Below are 24743 nucleotides of genomic sequence, written 5' to 3'. Positions count from 1 at the left end.
CAGCTCTACCCCCGGTGCACGCTTCCAAGAAGGCGGCCATGTTGAGAATGTTGTAGCGTTGTAATTTTTCATCAGGCCGCTCAGTCGGCGAGAACGGCCTCCTCTAGTGGAGGCCCAAGCAGTATTTGAAGTACGGCAATCTATCGCGAGATTTCAACTTTGCTAACTGAATTGCGTTCTTTTTTACTGTGCCTCGTATGAACTGTTGTTTTATCGTTAGAGGGACCATGAAATAATATTAGATTTTGATCTTCTTAATCTCGTATCAATTAGTGGGCCAAAAAAGAAAGAGGGTAGGAAGTCAAGAGCCTGCTTTTCGGTAGAAAACTTGTAAAATGTAGCCGGACTATTTCTTATCTTCTCTCCTACGAAAGCTCTCCGCCTCTTCACTGTGATACATCCGCGGTACCCAAGCACGTCAGCCGAACCCCACTCACGCATGACACAAGAGCACTGCTTCAATCGAACGTACGCACTCGTCAACAATCAATCCGTCGACGAACGTTTAGATTCGCCTTCGTGGCCAACGAGTGGTCGTGACGGCAGTTATCACCACTCGTCAAATGACAAGTTCCACGTTGAGCTTGAAAAGCACGGTGGTAGCGTGGACTCATTCGCATTCCAGTAAAATACTACGTCACGACCACGTGATTTCTCATTTCGGTTAAGGGCGCAGCTCTTAAGCACCCGTTTCTGAGTATAGTGGCGTCGCCGTCGGCCGTCGCCGTCGCGGTCGATGTAGCCGCCCCGCTAAATTTAGCGGGAAAGTGAATTGGTGTTGAGGTCACGTGACGTCAAGTTTTGCACTAAATCTAGCAGAGAAACTTAATGTGTTCATGGGTGACGTGACACGATATTCCTCGCTAAATTTAGCGGGGAAATTGAATCGGTGTTGAGGTCACGTGTCGATTTTCCAGCTAAATTTAGTGGGGAAACTGTGCGAGGAGGGGAGGGTAGGAGGGAAGAGGAAGGGAGGGTTAGCAGGAGGAGGAGGGGAGGGTACGAAGGAGGGGAGAAGGGGAGGAGTGTAGGAGGAGGAGAGAGGAGGAGGATGGGGAGGGAAAGGAGGGGATGATGAGGAGCAGAGGAGGAGGCGATAAGTAGGAGGGTAGGGAAGGAGGATGGGAGGGTACAGACATACAAAATGTACCCTCCACTTTTCCTCCTCAAGAGCTGCGCCCTAATTTAGAATTACAGAGACTTGTCAAACGTCTTTCATTTTTTTTTTTAGTTGAGGATTAAAGCAAATACTATAGAGCTTCGCCAATATTAGAAACTCCTCCGAAAACCCATGGGCGCGGTGGCGAACGTGACAGTGGCGCCTCTAGCGGAATCGGAGTGTACGGAAGCAGACAACGCAATGGAAAATCGGTCCGCTTGCAAAGCAGAATCCACTAATCGCAACTGCAACGGCAATCAAATAATAACGCGCGCAGAAACAAACATAGAACAGTTCATTAAGCGGTTTCAAACACAACTCAGGGCCAGGGGATCACACGCGTTTGAAGCGCATCTGGGAAGAGGAAAAAATGCGTTTAGCTACTCGAACTACGTCGTAAAAGGTTACTGTTTATCTGTTACAGACTGCGTTGTCACAATTCCTTACTTGAATAGGTGATCATTAAAAAGTCCGCAAACAACATTTTAATATTTCCAGGGCAAATGGACCAGCCTCTGTAGCATAACAAAAACGAAAAGTAACAAGAAAACAGTCCGCGCAAACGCTTTCCGAACTTTGCAGGAAAGATGGGGTCCCCATACCAGAACAAAATTTTAAAAAAAATGGGGAACAGACGTGAACAGCGGCTAATGAAACAAAGAAGTTAGCAGGCGATACAATGGTTCAAATCACCCAGCAAAGACCTCCTCCAACGACGACGATCGCGCGAGGCATCGGTAGGAGCATTGAAAATGAGCAAGCGGTGGTCGCCATCGGTGTTGAGTCCAAAACAAACAAAGCGGAAGCAACACGAAAAAACTATTAAAAAATAAGATTCACTGTTTTTGTTCTTTTTTTGTTTTTGTTTCTTTAGCTGCCCGTTACACGTTTTTTATTTGCTTTCGCGGCTTTGGTAATAACTAAAACAAAACAGAGGAAAGTAATAACGTAGTACAACTCACACTGCTCGGAAAATAAGAGTCACACGCTGCAATCGCGCTACGTGTTAGCAGTGTGTGACATTTTTGCTTTCGCATTTCATTTCCCAGTGACCTTGGCGGGTTGTTTGTTTGCTCGCTTGAAGAAGCAGCTCAAAAGTACATTCCAGTACTTGTTGACTTACATGTCCAGGCAGTCCTTGCACACCGTGCCTTTGTTTCGAGTGTCGATGAGAGGCCGCCTTGAGCTGAACCCTTGGTTGCTGAAATATATCAGTGCAATGTGTGTCGAAGGCACGGCTGATGGTACCGGCTGGCTGACGGGCTAAGTCGTAAGGTGGTGTCAATTCCGCATTCGATTATTTCTCCTTCTTCAACAAAATGTTTTGCGATGTGTTCTATGTTTCTGATTGCAGTTGGACTTAGCAAGCAGGATGAAAGATCTGACTGGCTGCCCACCCGGCTACAAAGGACTGAGTGTTCAGTTGCGCATCTTGTATTTGGTCCGTGAAGTTCCCCACAATCTCTGTAGAGTTGTCATAATCGTCTGTTGAGGCGTCAGTGGCGATATTGAAGCCAGGCTTGAGTAGCTCTTCCAGTTTATTTTTGAAGTAACTAAATTACTAACGTTTGTTCGGTCTTCCGAAAACGGAAGAAGGATTCTACACCACATCACAAAAACTTGTTTCTGCAATACTAGGCTTCACGTGGCATGCCTGCCATCTCCAAGTATGTGCTGGTGTATGCCCGAAACCGACCAGTTGATCAACAAACGATGATTCATAGCAGACGTGCCGTCGTACTCAAGTAAAATCCGAATAGAAATTTAAAACGAGCTTACAGGTTTTAATATATTTGTTAAGCATCAAAAACCACATGTGAAGGTTTACGATTATAAACTCAATCGAAGGCGAAAAGAGGAGGTTGTCGCAGACGAGAGTGAAAAGAAACAACAACAATAACAACAAAGTTGCAGACGGCCCTCAAGATGTCTGGGCATAGAGTAGTAGACGAACCGGCGTTACTGAGCGCCCAAGCGAAAGAAAGTAAAAACTAAGCAAAACAAGGCAAAGTAAAATACGCGACAGTTCGAACGTCAAAAAAATTAAAGAAAAAAATAAAAAAAGCATAAAAGCAGGAGGAAGAAAGAACGCGGCGGCGTAGCCTCGCCTCAAACATAAAAAGGAAGCCGACTTTGATATATACAAGTAGCACTACCGTACAACGGGTGGTTGCCTATGATCCTAGAAGGCGCCGAATACGTTAGTCCTCCTGCCGCTAACAATCGCAATTTGTGCACCGTATATAACGTGACCGAAATCGCCTTTTTTGCGCTACGACACTCTCCACTTTTTTTCTTTTTTTGAACGCGCGAGAAGTTTGCTTTCCTTGTAACTCCGCTTTCATTGGTTTCAGTAACGCCGTCAGATTTGCATGTGCACAAACCGACTTGTTCCAGAGCATACTAACATCGCTGTAATGTACATGGTTCGAAATTGCATTTTGCTTCGGCATCTGAAGACGATCTTAACGGAATCAGCCAGCACGCCTATCCGACAAAACGGTTTTAAGCAATACATTCATGGCAAATGGGAATGGCAAAAACAAAACTAAATTATTTATAAGAAGAGTAAAGTTAAAACGTAGCTATGTTTCGAAAGTTTTGTACATTGCTCTCTTTCGAGAAACAGGGCGAAGGTACATTATTGTTTTGCCTGGCTTACATAAGTTCCGACAGAGTGTTTTCTTCAGGAGAGCCCGAAAATTGCACCGTACAAGCTGTAACGTCTTTCCCACGTGAAGAAAATGTCGTTTCCTTATGAGGTGACACCTATTTTTTGACATTCAAAGCAGCAAACACCCGTTACAATTCTTTTCCCGTTGCTCACCTCGCAAAAAGATAGGCAAAACCAATGCAATGTGGAAAATTCGTCTGCTAGCGGAAACTCCGTGCTCGCCAGGGGCGCTACGATCACTTTTCGCCCGCTCTCCGTAGGAGTTGCCAGTATTGGCTTACATGGTATTTGATTAAAGTTAAGGAGGAATAAGTTCCCAAATTATTTCATGGTGCCCTTTAAGGGAAGAACTGTTTCCTCAAAGAATTTCACCAAACTCACTGGTAGTTACAGATAACCTAAGAGATACGAATAACTTAAGAATCACGGATAACTTAACATAATGAGATGCTCCTGAGCATCTCATTATCGCCTTTTAGTCATTCAGATTGTATCATTATACGTTCAAAACGTCGGAGAAACAGTCACGAGGCGGGAAGCTATTAAGCCACGTCCTTCGATTCTTAGGACGTCGGTGTCCATACCTTCGAGATCTTTCTCGGAACCGTAGATCATGTTAATTACAAAACAGAGCAAGTTATAGGTAGTCCCCGGTGTTCTTTGGAGATAAACCTGCACCGCTTAATGTCTCGCCCTACAAAGGTTTGGCTTACACTGGAGAAATATGTGGAGTCATGAACGTCGGCATCGTAGAGGACACAGCGGGCACATACAAGGGAGTTCATGTTACAGCTCACGAAGCAGCCCATTTGTGAGTATTCTATTTTTACGGCGAAGCTGTTTATGGCTAGGGTTCTGTGGATTTTTTTTTTTTGTGTGCGTTGAAAAAAACGCAGAGAAGGTTCGCACCGCCCTCTCTTTGTCGTCGTTCCAAGCACTTCGGTGCCTAGTTCCTTTTCCCTCTGCCGCGTGGCGGTCCCGTCACGCGTGTCTAGTTCCCTCCGGCTCCTCGGGGCGGCGATAGCTCTCGCCATGTGTGTACGTACCTTTCGTCACGATGACCAACGATCAAAACAATAAATGTATTCGTACCTTTGTTCAAAATTCTGTGTCACGTCTCGGTCGTGTGCTAAACAGTTTCGCTGGTCATCCACCTTTGCAGAGTGGGATGGCTCATGTTTTTTTTTAGAGCACAGCTCTTAGGCGCTTCTTTCCGGCTTCAGCGGCCTCGCCGTCGCCGTCGGCGCAACCGCGTGATGCGTTGTGGGACATTTCCCATGATGCAACGCGCGGGTAGGAGGAGGAGGGGGAGGTGACGAGGGGGAGGAGAAGAGGAGGAGGGATGAGGAGGAGAGGAAGGAGGAGGGGAGGGGTAGCAGGGAGGATGGGGAGGAGGGAGGAGGGCTATACCCTCCCTTCAACACCCTTCCCTCCTCCTCCTCAAGAGCTGCGCTCTAATTCGGCGTTACAGGGTGTTGTAAACGTCTTTCATTTTTTGTTGCTGTTTGTTCAAGCAACCTGGTTAAAATAAATCTGAGTAGGTTATTTCTTTTCCCCGTGAACTGAAATTAGTCCAAATGACTAAGTCGCAATGATGAACCTCACTCCTCTAATCATCTCTGTGGGCAGGACTTCCGGTGTTCTTTTTTGAGTCGTGTTAGGAATCGGGTAACAAAAAACGCAAAAAAAAAAACAAATTGATGAATACCAGTAAAAATGCCTTTCCGGAAAATGTTCTTACTGATTTAGACTTTTTTGTAATGACTATCTTTGATACTAAGATTGCAACATAATATATCTAACCATCAATCAAAAAGATAACTTAGAAATTTTAGTTAACATTCAATGTTAACTAATGTGATGCGTCTGCGTGTGATGCGTCTGTTTTCCCGCACCGCACTTGTAAGACCCAATTCCTGCATTCCAGGGAACAAGTTCAGCTAACGACGGGATTGAAAATATGTTTCCATCCATCGACCAACACACTGTTCATGAACAAGCCTCCGTTAGCCTACACCGGGTGTGGTCGCTGCTCGTCCGCAGAAATCAAATTCGACACTGCACATGCGCAGTGCCGTCAGCAGCGCCACCGTAGTGGCGTGACGTCGGAGTGTTGAGTTGGTCTAACAGTTTGACCTCTGATATTGAGCATGACGGACTACGTGCCTACATTATGCTCACCCTCACAGCGGAGATGTATTTTTAGAGCGCAGCTCTTAGGCGCCCGTTTCCGGCTTGAGCGGCGTCGCCGTCGCCGTCGCCGTCGGCGTCGGCGTAAGTGGGCGGTGCATCATGGGAAATGTCCCATAATGCACCACGCGGAACCCTCGTGACGTCACGTGTGACGTCACAAGGGTCCCGCGCAGTGCATTATGGGACATTTCCCATGATGATGCAACACGCGGGGGGAGAAGGGGAGGGGAGTGGGAGGAGGAGAGGGAGCAGAAGTGGAGGAGGGAAGAGGGGGAGGGGAGGAGCTCGAAAGATGAGGAGGAGGTGAAGGAGGAGGAGGAAAGGAGGATGAGAGAGGGGGAGAATGAGGAAGAGAAAGAGGAGGGAGGGGGGCGGAAGAGTAGCAGGGAGGATGAGGACATGAGGAGGAGGGAGGATGGGTACATCCTCTCCTAGTACCCTTCCCTCCTCCTCCTCAAGAGCTGCACTCTAATCCGGCGTTGCAGGGTATTATAAACGTCTTTCATTTTTTTAGGCCTAAACACATATTTAGTCTCGTGATATCGTCATTTATTGTAAGGTCCCATTAGAGCAATTGGTTTTTCCCAAGTGCTATGCGGGAGAGTAAACTCACAGGAAGCAACCTTGGCGGCGGCCATTTCGTAAGCACGAAGCACATGATTGGATGTGAGCGAAGCACATGATTGGACCTGCCGTCACACTCCTGTCCAATAGGAGCTGAGCCGAGTTCACGCCGACCGCTGTGGCTACCTTCGTGTCCGATACGTGCTCGGAATCCGGGTCTAAACAAAGGCTGACTCGCATAATTGGCGTAGAACATCCTAAAAGGTGCCCACTTTTTAGAATGGTTCTGTTTACCCCCCATTAGTGGCCGCCAAGCCTCTTAAATACACTCCAAAACGCCGTTCATGTAACTGTTACCACCGTCTTTAAAAACAATAAATATATTTGATATAAAGTCAAAGACACTGCATGTGACTACCGAAAAGGAGAAGTCATAAATTTACAACCAACGCAGTTCATTTTTTTATTATTATTTTATTAACAAACATTACAGGCTCGGAGTTGTTCACGACGGCATGGGTCCAGCGGCAAACATCCCGGGGCATCCCGGGGCACAGAGGCTGGGCTGCGGCTGGGAGGACGGGTACATGATGAGTTACGTGGACAAAGGACCACGGTTTTCACGGTTCTCGCCCTGCGCTCAAGACCAAATCCGAGTCACTCTTAGGTGAAAGCAAAGCAGCACTCCTTTTAAGGCCGGTTCACGCATCTGTGCCGGTTCCGTTCGCAGCAACCGAAAGGACAGCGAATCAAAGTCACAGGGACCAGTGTTCGTCGTACACAACGTGGAACGCGAGGCGAGCGGAGTGTCGATTTGTGAGGAATGCGGAACTCATGACGGTTCCGGCGCATTCCGGTAGTTTCTGTCATTTCTGCGGTTGCGAACGCAGCTGTCGCAAAATGCGTGGAAACCACAAGTCGCGTTTCTCGTGCGTTATACAAAGATGCATGGTGTTTGCTTGAGACATGATGACAGCATTATCGGTGGGCACGCCTCGAGCAGATTCGAAGCATGTAAACTTCATACATACAGTATGTGGGCTGGGAACATGCCTGCAGAAAGTTTTTGTATGACCGTTGCGACAGGACCATCATACAAGAAAGTAACATACCACAGATAGTAGAAAGTTTTAGGGAATCGTTTTTCCACATCCAATGCGGTCCGATCCGCCCCATCCCCCCCCCCTTTAGTACAAACTGCGTGCACATGCTACCACACGAGACTCGCACCATAGCGTATACTGTCGAAACCGGTTATAACGAAGTCGGTAATAACAAAATAGCGGCTACAGCGAAGCGATCACGATTTCCTGTTCCCTTTTGCACTTCGTTATAACCGAAGTCGGTTATAACAAAATAGCGGCTACAGCGAAGCGATCATGATTTCCCCTTTCCTTTTGCACTTTTGCGCCCTTCTATATACTGACAAAGCCTGGCAGATCGCCACGCAAAGAGGCTTCCGAAGTGGAAAAGGTGGAGCGGAAGATAACGAATGCAAGGAGAACCACGTGACTGGCGCCCCGCTGCGGCGAGACGACGAAACGCGCTTCTCCCGAGCGAACAAGTGTGTTTCGGGTACTCGCCGCTGCAAAACATGTGCGCTAAAGCCCAGGTTCCCCGAGAAATGCCTTTTTGATGCTCTGTGCTACCAGATCCTCGCACTCCAAATCTGCGACCGGGCACACTATGGCTCCGTCGTCGAACTGCCAGGCATTGTGAGTAGAAAGGAGGCTATGGTTAAGGTTAGGGGAAAACAGAAACATGAAGTGAATCTTGGGGTAAAAATATGCACGAGGTGCGCAAATAGCGTACAAACTTGTACACCATATTCTAAAACTTCCTAACATCTTGCGTGAAAAAGTCCCAAACACCAGCCTTAAAAAGAACCGCAGTTCCTTGCTTCAACGTTTTCCTCGCCTCCCATTATGCATGGATTGCCACGTGGATCGCTTGGTCACCACTTGAGCTGTGCATTCGTCTTAACAATGATCCCGCGATCGAAAATTAAATGTTAATGCTTTTTCATTTGTTTTGGTGCAGCTTTAAAACGGCAGTTTGCATCGAGGAGCATTTTTCTGTCGATTACCTGACGCAATTGCCTGGACGCTTGCCCGGAAGTGCCTTCGATGAGAAAGACTACTGTCGACTAATGCACCCGGGAATAGTCGGGATTTTTTACCTATCCGTGAGTTTCTTTTACTCGTGTCTTGTTGTTGTTGTTATTTGTAAATACTGTTTAATTTTGTTGCACAATATGCGCCCGAACAAAACGGGGTGGAAACTAAATATCAACGTTCCGGAAGTCTTGATGAGAAGGCAATTTTCAATAAAATCTACGTTCACGCAGTCTCCAAAGTTCAAACTGACGCTGTCCTACTAGTGCACAAACTGGCTCAACTTAAGCCCGCAACTAAAATAACCCTCAGTTTCTCCATGGGGCTTCCGAGATGTCTTTCGCTGCTTTAACACGCCAAACCTAAACTTTAGAGATTTAGTTTCAAATATACAGATGGGATTTGATTTGTAGATTTGTCAATAAATCAATTCACAAATCGACAATGTGATCACTCATGTATTCATATACGTATAAACGAATCGATTGTTCAATCATCTACAGATAGATAGATCGTCCATGTGTCAACGGATAGAGCGAAAGGTAGTTACAAATATTATCTATTTGTCGTATAAATGTTGTAGTTTTTGTTATAAAAACTTTAATTCCCAAAACCTTTCCTTTAATGGCGTAATCATCTGCAATCGATATCAACAGTTTAGGGACACTGGGTACCAACCTCAATTTCCGTGCGCGATGCCTATCTTTATTTTAAATGTATGTTGAGCACATTTTTAAAGAATTATGTTCGAAATAACCTTTTACCTCGTTTTTTACTCAGCCACAGAAATCGGAAATTCTTGTTACCTGTAAGATACAGTGCCAGACGCCACTTCAGTTGAATCAGCTGTTTTACACTTACACACATCCTGCTCCAGACGGTCTTCCTCGTTCTGATAAGGCAGTGAGTATGACGTCGTTTATTTTATTAAGCACAGGCTACTGCAAGGGGCGCTAAATCCTAAGACTCGCGAAAATCAGCTTCACGTAGTACGACACCGCATCTGTCGTACTACTACGCAAAAAAGTATTAGCTATAGCTACACTGTCGTAATGACAGTGTAGCTATAGCTAATACTTTTTTTTCTAAAAAAAAGAGTCAAAGACTTGACTGAATCAAATCTTACAGTTGGAATGCAAACTTTTTTGCCCGGGATAAGCCATTTTTTATAATAAAAATACTCAATTATTTTTTTCTCTCTCTTAGTATCTTTCTCTCATTTTATTTTTCTCCTTTTTCTCTTTTTTTTTTCTTTCTTTCGCTTTTGTAAGACCAGATGTCGCAATTATATTACTTTTAATTTTTTTCGCCTTGACATAAAAAAAAAACATTTAGAGCAACAACGCATAAAGTGTGACGAGTTGGTTTGACATCATGAGAGGGGAACAGCGCGAAAATAACAGAGGGACTAAAAGTAACGAGAGGGTCGTGTCTGTCGTTACCTGTTCTACTCGTCCCTCGTTTATGTTCGCGCTGTTCGCCTTTCATAAAAATTTAGAAATAGCTATTATCTTGTAGGTAATTTTAACAGAAACTTCAGAGTCTTAACAGACTTAGCAGTGACCAATGTTACATGTGTCTCTCGAGTCAAATAATCTTTGCATGAAAGGTTCGACCGATGTTTTCTGAAATATTGTCTCTATGAGACATTAGGTTTAAACATTGCAAATGCCCGTTCTCTCGCTTTACTTCATGATTTAAACTCGCCAATGTCAAGTTTTTTGTTTATTTTTTTGTACTTCCATATTTTGAGTTTTTGTTTTTCGATATTTTCATCTTTCATGACATGCCAAGTTTCATATTTCTTACAATTGATGCTTTATTCTCAACCAACAGACATGTTTGCAAGGCGTGTGTACCCGAACGCCGCCTTCGAGTTGAAAACCAATAATACGATACGCATCGTCCTCGTCCAAGAAAAACTATCCTTCCTTCGCCTGCAAATAAACCCCAGAGGCTTCTGTTTTACTTTGTCTTTGCGTATTTGGTGCACAACCAGCTACAGAAGCTGAACGTATATTTTGTTTTTTAGTCAGGTTATATCTACTTCCCATTTTCTGTTTTTATAAAGTCAGCTGCGTCTAACGATCTAAACGGTGATTTAAAAAATGCAAATGACATAGAAGAGGAGAAGCGGACAGAGGCAAAAAGCGCTCTGTCCTGTCCCAGTCTTCTTTTCGAAGTCATTTGCGCCTTTTAAATCACCGTCTAGATATTCAGTCACCTAGTCCCCAATTGATTTTGATGCGTCTAACGATGTTAGATTATATTCATTCATTTTATAGTTTAGGGATAGTTGACGCCTTGTCGAGCGGGACCGAACTCTTTATTTATCTATTTATTTATTTAGTTATTTATTTGTTACCTACATCGCCCGGTGGGCATTACAGTAGTCAGACGGAAATAATTGCACAGCAGTGAACATATAGCAGAACACGAAACAAAAAAAATAACGAATCATACAGGAGAAACATGCCAATATTTACTACAATAGCGTAAGAACACGATCGACAGCAAGCACGGGTCGAACAAAGTAAAAAGTCCAAACAGAATACAATAGCATGATTTCAATAAAAAAGGATTAAACATTAGGAAGCTCTACCAGTGAGTCCGGCAGCACGTTCCCGTTATTAATTGCTATAAGAGTTGTTATAAAATTAACGACTCTGAGCAAATTGACGGCTTGCTTCTCGGATTAGTGTTATAATCATATCCCCCCCCCCCCCTCGATAACTGTTATGGGTGCGATAATATTTTTGTTGAGACGCAGTTCGTAGAGCGCACGAAAGTTAAACGGCAACTCCGCTCAATTCCAAAGATTTCGGGATAAGGCGAGATTTCGCAATAAAACGACCTAATAAAAGACACTACGTCCTTTGCTTCGCGAAAAATGGGATATATATATTTTAAATCTAATTTTAAACAGAGCAGAAATCGAAAAACAAAACTTCGGCTTCGTCCGACAACATTGGCCTCAGGCCGCCAAGAACATGGTCATCACGTGGTGCAATATGTCACGTGATCCTCTACGCATCGACGGGTGGGATTGGGGCGGGCGCGTGCCAGGCGCAAGTGTCGTCTGCACCGCTCTCTTCACCATGTTTTGGTGTCTACGACATTCGACGACGTCTGCACAGCTGCGGCATAAGTTTGGGCACGTAGTGTCCGTAGTACGGACGAAACTTCGAGAGACAATAGGAAGTTTTCGTAGATAGTTTTCGGCGTCCCGCTACGCTCTCCGGAACTTGCTACGATACCCGGAACTCTACAGCCAAGGCCATCGGCGCGCAGGCGCAGCAGCAACTTCTTCGTTGCGGAGGGCTTAGCTGAAGGAAGAAAGCGGTCTACGAAAACTCCCTAATAATCACAAACGGTGAGACGACGACGGCAGTTGCGACACGGGAGACTCCGGTAACGTAGGGACCACGGCGGGGCGGCCGGAAGGCTCCCGAGCAGCGCTCTGTGCAGGCGCGTTACGCCAATCACGTGGACAGCGGTCAGCGCCGAGGGGAAACGTTGCTGACGCCACCCGTTACTCTTGCCCGGAGAAGTGAAACAAGCAGAAGGGGGCAATGGTGATGACGTTTAGCTCAATGTTGGCTTCGCCCACGCCGTAGCCTTGACTGCGCTGTTGGCTGCGCCTCAAATTCGCCCGCTCGAGTCAGCCAATTTCGGCAACTTGGCCAGTTACAAATTTTGCCGGACAGTTTAAGAAACATTTAGAGAGAACTGCGTCGTAATATTTGACGTCTCGTCTTTCTAGGTGATACTAAAACAAAACGTCATTAATCTATTTTTTTTTTTTTTACAAAAAAACAGTCAAAGCAAGGGCGCTTCACCGCACTAAACGTAACACTGCGGAGAAGCTTACTTTTAGAAAGTGAGTGTATAGGCTCTACTAAATGATACGACGGCATTCCAGAAGTTACCACACCAGACACTAAACTACTCCTGCGCATTCGTACCCCGGGTGCTTAAAATGAATGTATTTAATCCATTATTAATCACTAATACAACAGAGGAATAGCTACGCTAAAAGTCTTTTTTTTTTTTTTTTTTTTTTTACTTGAAATTGGCTCCATCATCCCTCTGTGCTCTGGGGGATCGTTGACCGAGTGCCTCAGGGCACCGCAGCTCGGAGTACGCGAAGCGAAAGCTGGCAATAAAAAACTCGGGGATCATGGGTTCCAACTTTGAACCTTACTTCTGCCCGTTTTGGTCTGGATGAGCATCCTGCTGGCGTACGTTCCTGTAATCACTATAGCGCGGTGCATGTTAAAGATCCTAGCCAGGAGTGGAACTGCACTGGCAAAATTTCTCATCCAACTGCACAGACTCCGGAACCCATTGGTGCTAACTAACTGTGACAGTTGTAACAAGGGAGCTGCAGGTGACTAGGGCGGTAGCCGCACGTGAAGGAACTAGCTGGCATAGAGCCAGAAGAAGAGAAGGACGACGGGGCTACGAGGGGCTTGGCAGGTGCTGCTGTTCCGGCGAGCTGTAAACCATATTTTGTTATCTTAACAACTGGCGACGAGGATGGCCATTCCCGGAAAATGCATGGTCACGTCTGCATGTTGACTTTGGAGGGCCGTTTCAGGGCATCTATTTCTTGGTGCTAGTTGATGCATTCTCCAAGTGGATGGAAGTGCACCGGGTGCCCTCACCATCGGCTAAAGTCACAGTGAAGTGCTTGAGATCAACCTCTGCCACACACGGCCTACCTGATGTGGTCGTCAGTGATAACGGCCTGGCGTTCGTCAGTGCGGAATTCAAAGAATTCCTGGCAAGAAATGGAGTTCGTGCTATCACTATTCCACCGTATCACCCTGCCTCAAAAGGCGCTGCAGAGAGGGTGGTACAAACGATAAAAGAAAAGCTAAAGAAAGCTAAACCAGGACGTTTCGAAGTCAAGATTCCAAGAATTCTTTTTAATTACAGAACGACGCCACATCTGCTGACCGGACGAACACCAGCAGAGTTGTTGATGGGGCGACGCCTAAAAACTCCCTTTTACCTGCTGCACCCAGATCTCCGAGTCAGAGTAGGGTTCAAGCAGCTACAGCAGAAGGAGCGAGCGGACAAATCTGCAAGAAGAGACGGATTACTGCAGCCTGGTGATCATGTCTGGGCTCGAAATTTCAGACCAGGAGATCGTTGGGTCCCTGCGATAGCTGAGCATCCCACCAGTGCATCGTCGGCACGAGTGATGCTGGAAGAGGGCGGCACCTGGAATCGCCACGGGATCACCTGAGGCAACGAACACCAGTCCCACCACAAAACACCTTGGATGTGCAGCCACCATTGGAGAGTGTAGTGAACATGCCTCTTGGACAACAAACTTTCATGCGGCCCGAAGACAGCGTAGCTAGGCAGACACCATTAGGCAGTGTGGTAAACCTACCTAGTGAGCGTGTGCGTGACATGGGTGGTTCTTGTGTGTCTAGAGCCGATATACAGACTCCGAGTGCGGTGCGGGAACGCTCAGGACAGGATGTGCAGGCGGAACCTGTGAGAAATGACACTTTGAGACGTTCAACTAGACAGCGCAGACCTCCGACACGGTACTCTCCTTGATTGACACTGTGAGTTGAGGGGGAGGAGTGTGACAGTTGTAACAATGGAGCTGCAGGAGACTAGGGCGGTAGCCGCACGTGAAGGGACTCGCTGGCATAGAGCCAGAAGAAGAGAAGGACGATGGGGCTACGAGGGGCTTGGCAAGTGCTGCTGTTCCGGCGAGCTATAAACCGTATTTTGTTATCTTAACACTAACTAACCACTGTACAAACTGTGCACGAAACAGGATTACTTTTATTCTCTGCCCTTGGATTTTATGCTCGCCACCGTTTCTCCAGATACTATCCTAATACCATATATAAACGTTTTCTGCTTCCTGTACGTCATTCTCAGTCACGTGGTATGCGGGACGAAAAAATAACAAAACGTTTCAACCTGGAGTATGCGAGAAAATATAGGTGGGGCAAAAAAAGAATATGTGATCATCACAGATTTTTCGTACACACCTTCCAGGGACGTGGAGAGACAAGAACGATGTTTCACCGCAGACCAGAAGTGACGAAGTTCAAGGTGGCCGCGCCCTCGAGGAAAGGGTGTATACACAGGCACCCGAAACTGTAGTTACGCTGAACCACGCTATTCCCTTGTTTTGTTTGGAAAGAAACTAAGCTTTCCCATTTATTGGGTACCCCCTGCACATTTCCGGTTCCCGTATTTTTCCTAATTTTTTACTCATAAGTCTTTGATCATAATAGTGAACTAAATGGGCCATAAAATTAATTTTTGCCTGGTATAAAAAATTTTTTAATGAAATATTACGTCGCATATTCTTTAGTGGACCAAAAGGAAGAGGGTACAAACTCAAACGCCTACTCTTCGGTAAAACGAAAATTCGAAAATATAGCGGACTATGTGTACCTCCTTTCCTTCGAAAGCTTTCGGTCTTTTCACTGTGATACATCTGCGGTACCCAAAAACCGTCAGCCTTCCCCAGCTCACGCATTAGGAAGGAGTACTGCCTCGCTTCAATGTATGCGCTTGTCAACAATGAATCCGTCGACGAATATTTGAGTTTTTAGTTTAATTTTAAGGGAGTAGTTAATCCAGGCCAGCGGAACCGCCATGGGCGCTTCCGTCTCCGTGACCACGGCTAACCTGTGCATGGAACCCGTTGAGGACGAGACCCTGTAGTCACTTGCCGCAGCGCCCAAAATATTTGCGCGTCATGTAGACGACTGTTTCTGCATCCGTCAAAAATCTGAAGTGGACAGATTTATCTCTGTGTCTGGCTCGCAACCGAAAGGTCGCGGGTTCGTATCCCGCCTCCACCTAAAATTCTTCAAATTTTTCCTTCGAAGATAATAATTACATTATAAAGTGAAATCATTTGAAACATGCGGCGACCTTTAATTCGCATTACATGTCATGTTTTAATCCCTTTCCTTCCGCGCGTGACGTCCCGCTTAAAGTGAGTGTCGTGTGCTGTTTGGAATTCCAGTGCGAGGTCATGTGACTGTGACGTCATGACCCTATCGACCAACCAGGATTTTCCGGTTCCAAGGAAACCGACGCCGGCTACGACACGAGCTCCTTAACGCTATCGCATTAAAATGATGTCGCCATAGGCCTCGCGCCTAGCTAAGAAGGCGGCGGAAATGGTTAGTAAAACTACGCCCGTCTGAAACTCGCATATGCTCAGGATCGTTCCAGCCGGTGCGCAGCTCGCGATTGCATGAAAACTAACAAAACAAAAACGAAAAAAAAAAGGAAACGAAAACGCCACCGTAGCACAAGTCAAAGCTGGCAGCTCGAGCAAAGGTACGCACTGCCACAATCTTTTTGAGGCAAGACAAGAAGTAGAGGCGTCGCTACGTGAAAGGCAAGCTGAAGCGGTTCTATATTTGAGTAAAAACACTTAACTCGTCTTCATTTGGCCTCCAGGATTTTCAGTTCCATCCCCACCCCTGCCCGTTTTGATCTGGATGAGCATCGTATATCGGCGTGCGGTCGTGTATCACTACTGCGTGGTGCACGTTAAAGACCCCAGGCTAGCGGTTGTACTGCACTGGCAAAATTTCTCATCTACAGCTGGGAGACTCGTCGCCCGTTGAGGCAGACCAAGTTCTGAGCCGTATAAACATACACACAACCCCAATTTATTTTTTATTTGACCTTCAGGCTTATGAATATTGAGATTATCAATGCGAAGCTCTTTATGGCGAGGGTTCCGTGGGTTTTCCGTGAGCGTGACCAAAAACTCTACACTCGCATTGCCGCACGCGCACACCTTTCACGTATAAAAGATTCGAAGTAAATACCCAAAATAAGACTTTGACGAACGCGCGTGCAAGATGCCATTTGTTTTAGACTTTTGCTGCAGAACAGTTACTGGTGCAGACACCGGCAGGTGCGGGGCGTGGAACACCATTCTCTGCATTCTCCTTGATGCTTGAATAATTTAGCAATAGGGAGTATTCAGCGGACGCCATATTTGTGGGTGCTCTTTAAGCGGATGCTCAGAGCGAGCTTTCATTAATAGGCTGCTAAACCGGCTATCTTGATGGTGCGGAATGCATGTTGGAGAAGAACTGTGGAAGCTCGGCGGCAGCACGCGCTCAACAGTTTAGCACACCGATATGGCCGCCAGTGAATACTCCCTATAGGTCTATTTCACTTCTCTCATCGTAATGGGGAGGCAGCGTATATTGTGGACTCCCGAAGAGTAACGCGCCTACAAGGGCAACGGCGGGAGCGGCACCGAGAATGTCTGCGGCGGCGGCGGGCGGCAAACACCACCGATGAAGTTTGTGCACAAAACGCCAAGCGCATACGGCAAACCAGGCGACGAAAGTCGCGGGGCGGAGAACACATCAAATAAATGTGTGTGCGTATCCTTTCGTCACGATGACCACCGATCAAGACAATAAATGAGTTCGTACAATTGTTCAAAATTCTGTGCCACGTCTGTGTCGTGTGCTAAACGGCTTCGCTGGTAATCCACCTTCACAAAGTAAACTAACTGTTTTTTTGTTTTGTTTTTAATTTGGTTCAGGAAGGTTGCAGAAAACCATTTTCAAAGTACTGCCGAAGCACCTCCTTGTGACTGCGTGACGTCACATGAAATTTTCGGAATCTCCGCTCGCGTGCATCTTCAGTGCCTAGAAAAGCTATGCACGCGCACTTTTGCTATTTTGAAAAATGTTAAAGACGTCACGACCGGTTTCACTGCGTATTAAGTGTTGGAACCATAGAGTTATTATATAATGTGCGCTCGAGGTTCAACTGGCGTTATTGCCTATGCAACTTCCGGGAGGCAAATTGAAGCGGACAGCAGCCAGTCTATTTCTGTGGTGCTCCTGTGCATTCCTATGGGAAAACGCGCGTGCATGTTGTTTCTTCGACGGAAAAGAGCATTAATTACTTCTTTTATTGGGTTGTACCGGATATTATGTACCTTAATTAACATTGTGAAACTGTAATTACTTTAGTTACAGCCTTTTTCTTTACCACGGAACGATCTTATACCCAATTCACACGACAGCGTAAAGGTGCCTTTAGCTTAGGTCCCTTATCTGAAGGTACCTGTAGTAAACGGCGTTCTTGATCACACGATAAATGAACGGAGCACTCTCAGTAGATGCCGAATGCATTCCTCCTAAACCGCGAGAGGAGCACGTGATAAACAATTATTCCTCGAACTGGGTTTGACGCGCAGTTTTTTTGTTATCGTGTGTGAAATATCACATCTAAAATCTAAAAATAATGTGTGTTCGTTTTCGCGGCACTTAATTTTTTTTCTCTAAGTCTAAGGGCGAACCTAAATTAGTCTTGTTTTAAAACGACCAACCCGTCTGACCACATTGACCCTGAACCATCTCCGTTTACGAGTTTCCGTTGCGAGGTGGGCAATATTTTTCTGTTTAGCAGCTCCATTTTTCCCGCGAAGTTCTCACTGAAGTAGCCCAATAGTGCCCGGCAGAAACGAACCACGTCGGAGTCTCACGGTCACGCGAGTCACGCCATCGAAAGGGATGCACGACGACGAGGATAAAATATCCTGGGCGGGAGAATCGGGCGTCTTGTCTAGAACCTCGAAAAATATATCGCAGCGGTCCATCATGTTCGGGTTCGTAGCAGACATCGTTTTCCACGTGCCGCCAGAAAGGGCTATGTTGCACATTTTGGACTCCCAGGCGACTTGGGAGAAGGAAGTGACGTAGGCGTGAATGAACGTATCTTAGCAGCACCACGCATCGCGTCATCAGCGACTCCATCAATCAACATCCAAAGAGCGTTGTTGACGTCACTTCCTTCTCCCTAGTCGTCTGGGAGTCCAAAACGTGCAACATAGCCCCCCTGCTACCTGCTAGCTAGAGTATGCGTTCATCATTATTGTGATATTCCATCACATATTGGTGTTCGAAAACATTTCATAATTTGCTACTTATATATATTATATATATTCAATTTGGTATAATGCATTAAACGAAAAATATTTATATATCTGTCATTTTTATTTTGAGTTCGAAGGTTCAAAACAACTCCTTGTAGCAGTAAAGGGAGCTTGGCGAGCTCCGTTTAACACAGGACCTCCCGAGCAAACGGGGCTTTTATGCGCCGTGTGATTACGATCTCCAGCTCCCTTAACTACAGGTACATGTGCCAAAGGTACTGTAGAGACATAAGAATTGGCCGACCGACTTTACGCTGCCTTGTGAATTGGGTATTAACCTTCGCTATATTTCAGGCCCACACCTCTGATCTATGGCAGGTATGTAAGAACGAGCGACGATTCAAAGCAAAATAACAATCGAAAGCAATGTAGAGTGTGTTCAAGGTTCGCTAGCATTGCGGTGGCGCTTATATATTGCTAACATGCCCGTCCTGTCACTTTATGAAAATGACACCGTTGTGCGTCTTTAAGAGCGGTTAAAGATACGTTCGAAAGATAAATAATAAAGTACGTGAGCTTTGAAAGGTGTCTTTTTTAATATTTCCTGTGTCGGGTACCTTTTCTCGGACACCTGTGTTCTTGCTTCTCCCTATTTTCAAAAATTTAGAGCGTGTGGGTGATGTTTTGAACGCAGAAAAAGTGTCTTCACACATATTCATAAGCAGAAAGAATAATGCAGTACTTATTCATTTTTATTGTGATCGTCTGCGTACACAAGGAGTTACTGATTCAGTTGTACTGTGTAGTTTTTTCCGTCTCTTTTGGTTTTTCACATGTCCTTCATTCGTTTGACACGCATATCCCCCATGTTGGAAAACACCGACGCCGTGTTCGCGCGTCGGTGTTTATGGGCACTGTCGGGCACTGTCAGACAGTGTCCGACAGTGCACATAAATACATGCCCGAAGCGATTTTAGCACCGTTTTTCGTGGTAAGAATTTAAAATAAAAACGCAGTGGCTGACTAAATATTTTGTACGCGTGACTGAGAATGTTCAATATACCTATGTACGCAAGAATTATTCATGATATTTGCACTTATAATCTAGCCCATGTAAATAATGCACTCACTTTTTCCCATAGAAATGCGTTACCGGAAGTCAATTTCCGACTGGTTCCTGTCTGCTTCCACTTGCCGCAGCACATTAGCGCCTCTTAAACCTCTAGCGTACGTTATAACTTTATGCCTTGAACGCGTTTCTGACCAGTGTGTTTACCGTACCAAAAAAAGTCGCTCCTCGATTTGCGCCTGATGACGTTATAGAAGTGTCCCGCTGTCGCCGGTAGCGATCCTATCTGGCGGTGTGCCAACAGTGGTACTAGATGTATACTTCGTTCACCCTTAGGCTGAGACATATACTCCTCTGCATCAGTGCTCAATGGCACCGATACAGATGCAGGCACCTCTGTACTGCCAAAAGGGCCAGGGCCCGTTTGCTCGAAGTCGGTTAACTTTAACCGCGGTTAAAAGTTAACCGCCCTTCCCTATTAGGTACCTACAAGTACCTAGCCAAGTTTGACGAGGGCTGGATGAGCGATAGCTCCGTGTTTTATTATGGGGTGGTAGCTGGTGTCACCTACTGGCTGTAGCGAATATACGTGGCTTCCGTGGAAAGGTTCCCGCAATGGGGGGACCCAAAAAATGCGCGCTGCCTGGTTTTTGCGACGCAGCGCGGAATACATCTGAGCTTAAGAAACAATTTTTATTGCTCGTGGTACAAATAATCGGCAAGGTAAAACTAAATTAACCCTTGTTTGGAAATTTTCTAAATATTTGGCTGTATGAAGTAACGAAAAGCCTCGCTGAAATTTCCTTCCGAGTTCAAGAGAGGACGACGAAGTTGAGTCCTAGAAACGATGAGAAAGAAGTGAGCAGTGAAAGGCGGGCGGTACACCGATAGCGTGGTTGGCCAGCATGTAAGAACTGTATATAACACCCTCATAAAGTGAAAAGCCTGTAATTCGGCTCCACTGAAAATTGACCTATTAATAAATTACCCGAACATCGAGAAGAACGCTGGAAGTGTAATTGTACGATCCGCGCGCGCTGGCCTTCCACTTATAAAAGATTTGAAGTAAAAAATCATAATAAATCTTTGACGACCGCACGTGCACGGCAAAATTTGTTTTAGGCTTTTTGCTTCAGGACAGTTATTACTGCAGACGCCAGCAGGTGCAGCGCGTGTAACTACACTCGTAGCATGCACCTCGGTGCTTTTGAAATTTAGAAAAAGGTCTATGGGAACGCTCTCTGCTTTTGTGTGCTAGCAATACCCAGCCGATCGAGTCAAGGCAATCCACTTTCCAAAGACGTTGCCATGCCGACAACTATCGCGTTCATTTAGGCTTAGGAATGGCCAGAGTCGAAAGTCTATCAAAAAGATGCAGCGAGGTCATTGCTCATGTTTTGCGTTTTAAGTGAGGTAAGCCAAAGCGAAAGCCTCCTGCACCATCCATTGCTGACCAACGCACCCGCTACTGCAGCTACTACGACGTATTAGTTCCAAAGCGAGCGGCGCTCACTTACCGGGGCACCGCCATGTTTCCCCGCCGTCCTTACTCTGTCGGTCACGTGACCCAAAATTCCCCCTCGTAGGGAAATCCGGTTAACCGCGGTTAGTTAACCAGCTTCGAGCAAACGGGCCCTGGATACAGAATGCTGCTTCGGAGTCCCATCACTGCTTCACCAGCGAATGACTGAACCTCAGCGCAGGTCACTGTCTCCACTGGCTCCTCCTCACTCACCGGACCCCTTGATACAGTATCAGCCGTCGCGACGCTCTTGCCAAGAACATACTGCATCCTGTAGCTGAACCACATCAGACGCATGCGGAAGCGCTGGATCCGAGGAGGGAGCACATCCAGTGCCGACCTTCCCAAGAGCGTCAGCAAAGGTTGATGATCGGTTTGGAATGTTAGGCCCCGCAAAAAGTCTTGAGACCGCTCTGCTCCCCAGGTCAAAGCCAATGCTTATTTTTCCACCTGAGCGTATCGGGTTTCAGCCGGGATAAGGGACCGTGATGCGAAGGCCACAGCTCTTTCCCTCCCATCGGGCTGGACCTGAAGCAAGACTGCTCCTAATCCGTGTGAAGGCGCATCCGCCGAGAGCATTGTGGGATACGACGGATTGTAGTGAGTCATGCAACAATCTGAACACAGGAGATCCTTGACGTTTTGCAGAGCGGCTGCTTGTGGGGGACCCCACGTCCACTCCGACGTTTTTCGAAGGAGGTCTCTGAGCGGCGCCGTAATATGTGCCAAGTTCGGAAGAAACCTTGCCAGATTGTTCGCCATTCCAACAATCCGACGGACGCCGGCAGGATCCTCTGAAGCCGGAAGATCTCCGATTGCCTTGAGCTTTGCTGGGTCCGGTCTAACACCGTGGCGGGATATAATACATCCAAGGATGGTAACTTCCCTTGTGCTGAAGACACACTTGGCTTTGTTGAGGGCGACCCCAGTTTGCTCTAGGCGCTTGAGAGTCTTGTGCAGATTTGCATCATGCTTAGCTTGGTCCTTGCCGAAGACAAGTACATCATCCATAAGGTTGAGCACTCCGGGCAGTCCGCTCAAGACCTCCGACTTGCACTTTTGGAAATATTCCGGAGCTGATGTTATCCCAAAAGGTAGTCGTGTGAAGCAAAAATGGCCAATCGAGGTGATGAATGTGGTCAGCTTTTGGCACGAGGGAGAGAGACGGATTTGATGGAACCCGGAATTAGCATCCAACTTCTAAAACACTGCCGCCGCCTTCAGCTGGCCAAGTGTTTCCTCCACAGATAGAAGGACATAGCGCTCTCGTCGGACGGAGGTGTTGAGGTGAGTGAAGTCAATGAGCTCTTGAACGACTGCATCTCTCAGAGGAATTGGCACGCGAAGTGCGACGCTCAGCGAGTAGGTACCGACGCTGGGTCTAGTCGGATCGTGTACTCTTCTAAAAGTGTCCCAAGGCCGTTGAAGAGTCAAGCAAAGCGCTTCTCGGGGCGTTCGGTGCTCCAGAGAAACTTGACGAGCCCCAAGTTCTGTATGGCAGGCAATCGAAGAAGGGGGCAGTGCGAAGTTGTTGCACGACGTAAACCTCTTGCCTTGTGGACTTGTCCTTCCACCTCATGACAGCGTCAACCTTCCCCAACACCTTTAAGGCATGTCCACTGGGCCCCGAAAGGACCTCTTCTGCTGAGCGCAGGCCAGAAGACGGTCACCCTTCATGACCACTCGACCTCGACTATCACAATCAGATCCGATAGCCAGGCGGCGCTGCGAGCATTTGAATGTCAAGGCCTGCCAGATCACACCGGCACTACCCTTCAGGACTACATGGCCACTCACCCTGAACTCCACGTTCGTCTCGAATGGGTTCCGGGCCATCAAGGCATTCCGGAGAATGAGCGTGCACACGCTCTGGCCCGCGCAAGCAATCCTCCGGGCCCTCCGAAGCCTTGGCCGGAACCATACAACCCCCGAGAGGCTCGCGTCTCTAATCACAAGGAACGAAGAGAACATCTCCGGCTGCTTCGGCACCAGCGGTGCACCCTCTCATCACCCTCCACCATCTTCAACAGAGCAGACGCCAGCCTCATTCGCCAAGCACAGACTAACTCCCTACCTTGCGATCAATACAATCACTACATACAGGGCCGCCCCGGACAGCCTTCGTGTCAGGTGTGCGAGGGATACCCATCAAACGAACACACATACTGGCTCTGTCCAAGAGCCACGAGCTCCCCCACTCGCCCAACTCCTCTGAACTTCCCTGCCCACCTCCCCTACTCCTGGGTAAATTGGGCCGCTCCTCCTCCTGACCTACAAAACGAGCTCTGGCCTCTCCTACTTCTTCATGTGCGGGAGATCCTAGACCCTCCGCAACGAAGAACCCTAACCCAAGTTATAGAAGACGATTCCTCCTCCAGTGCGGACGATTAAGACGGCTCGGACCTGAGCTTTTGAATAAAGTTTTTCTCCTCCTCCAGAAGACGGTATTCCCTAAAATGTATCTAAGACCGCTGAGACCTCTGCACCGGTGTCGATCTTTGCACTCAGTGAAACGTTATTCACGATTATCGTAGCGAACTTGGCGTTTGGACGTCTACCGAACTCGTCGACGGCGCCGAAAAAAACCGCCGGTCTTAGATTCTGTTCCACTGAGGAAATGCCTTTGGTTCCTCCAGCATAGCCTCCTCCAGGCATCTTCTTGCAGACACGTGCGTAATGACCCTTGGTCTTACATTGAGCGCACTTTTCGGCTCGCGCAGGGCACTCAGAACGAGCGTGATACAATCCTCCGCAATAACCGCACGTGGAGCTTGGTTGTTTTGCTTGTGAGGTTCGCTTCGCATTCGAAGAAGACGGAGCGCTGCGAGGCTTAGATCACGAGCCTTTCGCCACATCGTCGAAGTCGGCGTCTTCAGTCTTGACAGGCGCTTGCGGTTCAGCCTCTCTCAACAACTGCTGCTGCCTCTGAACAGACTCTTTCTGTCGAGCCTTGGCAAGCGCGGAAGGAGTGAGCGCAGTGTCTAACTGAAGAGCTTCCGAGAGTGATTCGTCTCGCAGCCCAAGAACGAAGCGGTCACGAATCAGGCGGTCACGTAAGCTCCCGTGGTCGCATCGGTCCGCCATGTTATAGAGCACGGTTACGTATTGGTTCACTGTTTCAGTGGGCCCCTGCTCCCGTCTGTTAAAACATGGAGGCTCGTGTACTACGTTCCTGACTTGAACAAAGTGACCGTCGATTCACGCTTTCACGGTGTCGTACTTTTTGGCGTCGGCGACCGATAACCTGAAGGTGTTGGAAATTTGCCTAGCCTGGCGACACATGACGTAGAGAAGCGTTCGTACCTAGGTTTCCTCGTTCTGTGCGACCAGTCCGGTTGCGTGACGGAAATCGCCGAACTCGGCGATCCACGTCGGCCACTCCGAAGCGTTCCCAAAGTGGAATGGTTCAGGCGGCCTGAGGGCGAGTCCGGTGGCGACGTTTGCCCGATTCATGACTCGATGTGGCCCGCCACCACAAGCCGACGCCCGAGGCTTCAGAGGCGGCGGGATCCAACTTCTGACACCATGTATTGGTGCT

General features: G+C 47.2%; 1 protein-coding gene and 1 pseudogene across 1 annotated transcript; one reads left to right on the top strand and one right to left on the bottom strand.

Moving 5' to 3' along the window:
• Nucleotides 1-3765: 3765 nt before the first annotated feature.
• On the top strand, nt 3766-10672 carry LOC121835136. The gene is made up of 5 exons (XM_042289101.1): nt 3766-4644; nt 7084-7257; nt 8631-8775; nt 9485-9607; nt 10541-10672. The coding sequence occupies exons 1-5, from the start codon at nt 4568-4570 to the stop codon at nt 10583-10585; spliced, it is 564 nt and encodes a 187-aa protein (XP_042145035.1). The 5' UTR covers nt 3766-4567; the 3' UTR covers nt 10586-10672.
• Nucleotides 10673-23548: 12876 nt separating this feature from the next.
• Nucleotides 23549-24373, bottom strand: LOC115319982 (annotated as a pseudogene).
• Between the last annotated feature and the right edge of the window lie 370 nt (nt 24374-24743).

Source organism: Ixodes scapularis, unplaced genomic scaffold (assembly GCF_016920785.2).
Source record: "Ixodes scapularis isolate PalLabHiFi unplaced genomic scaffold, ASM1692078v2 PGA_scaffold11__112_contigs__length_91849675, whole genome shotgun sequence".
Classification (NCBI taxonomy): Eukaryota; Metazoa; Arthropoda; class Arachnida; order Ixodida; family Ixodidae; genus Ixodes; species Ixodes scapularis.
The sequence above is the reverse complement of the archived record's forward strand: the minus strand, read 5'-3'. Positions and strand labels throughout refer to the sequence as shown.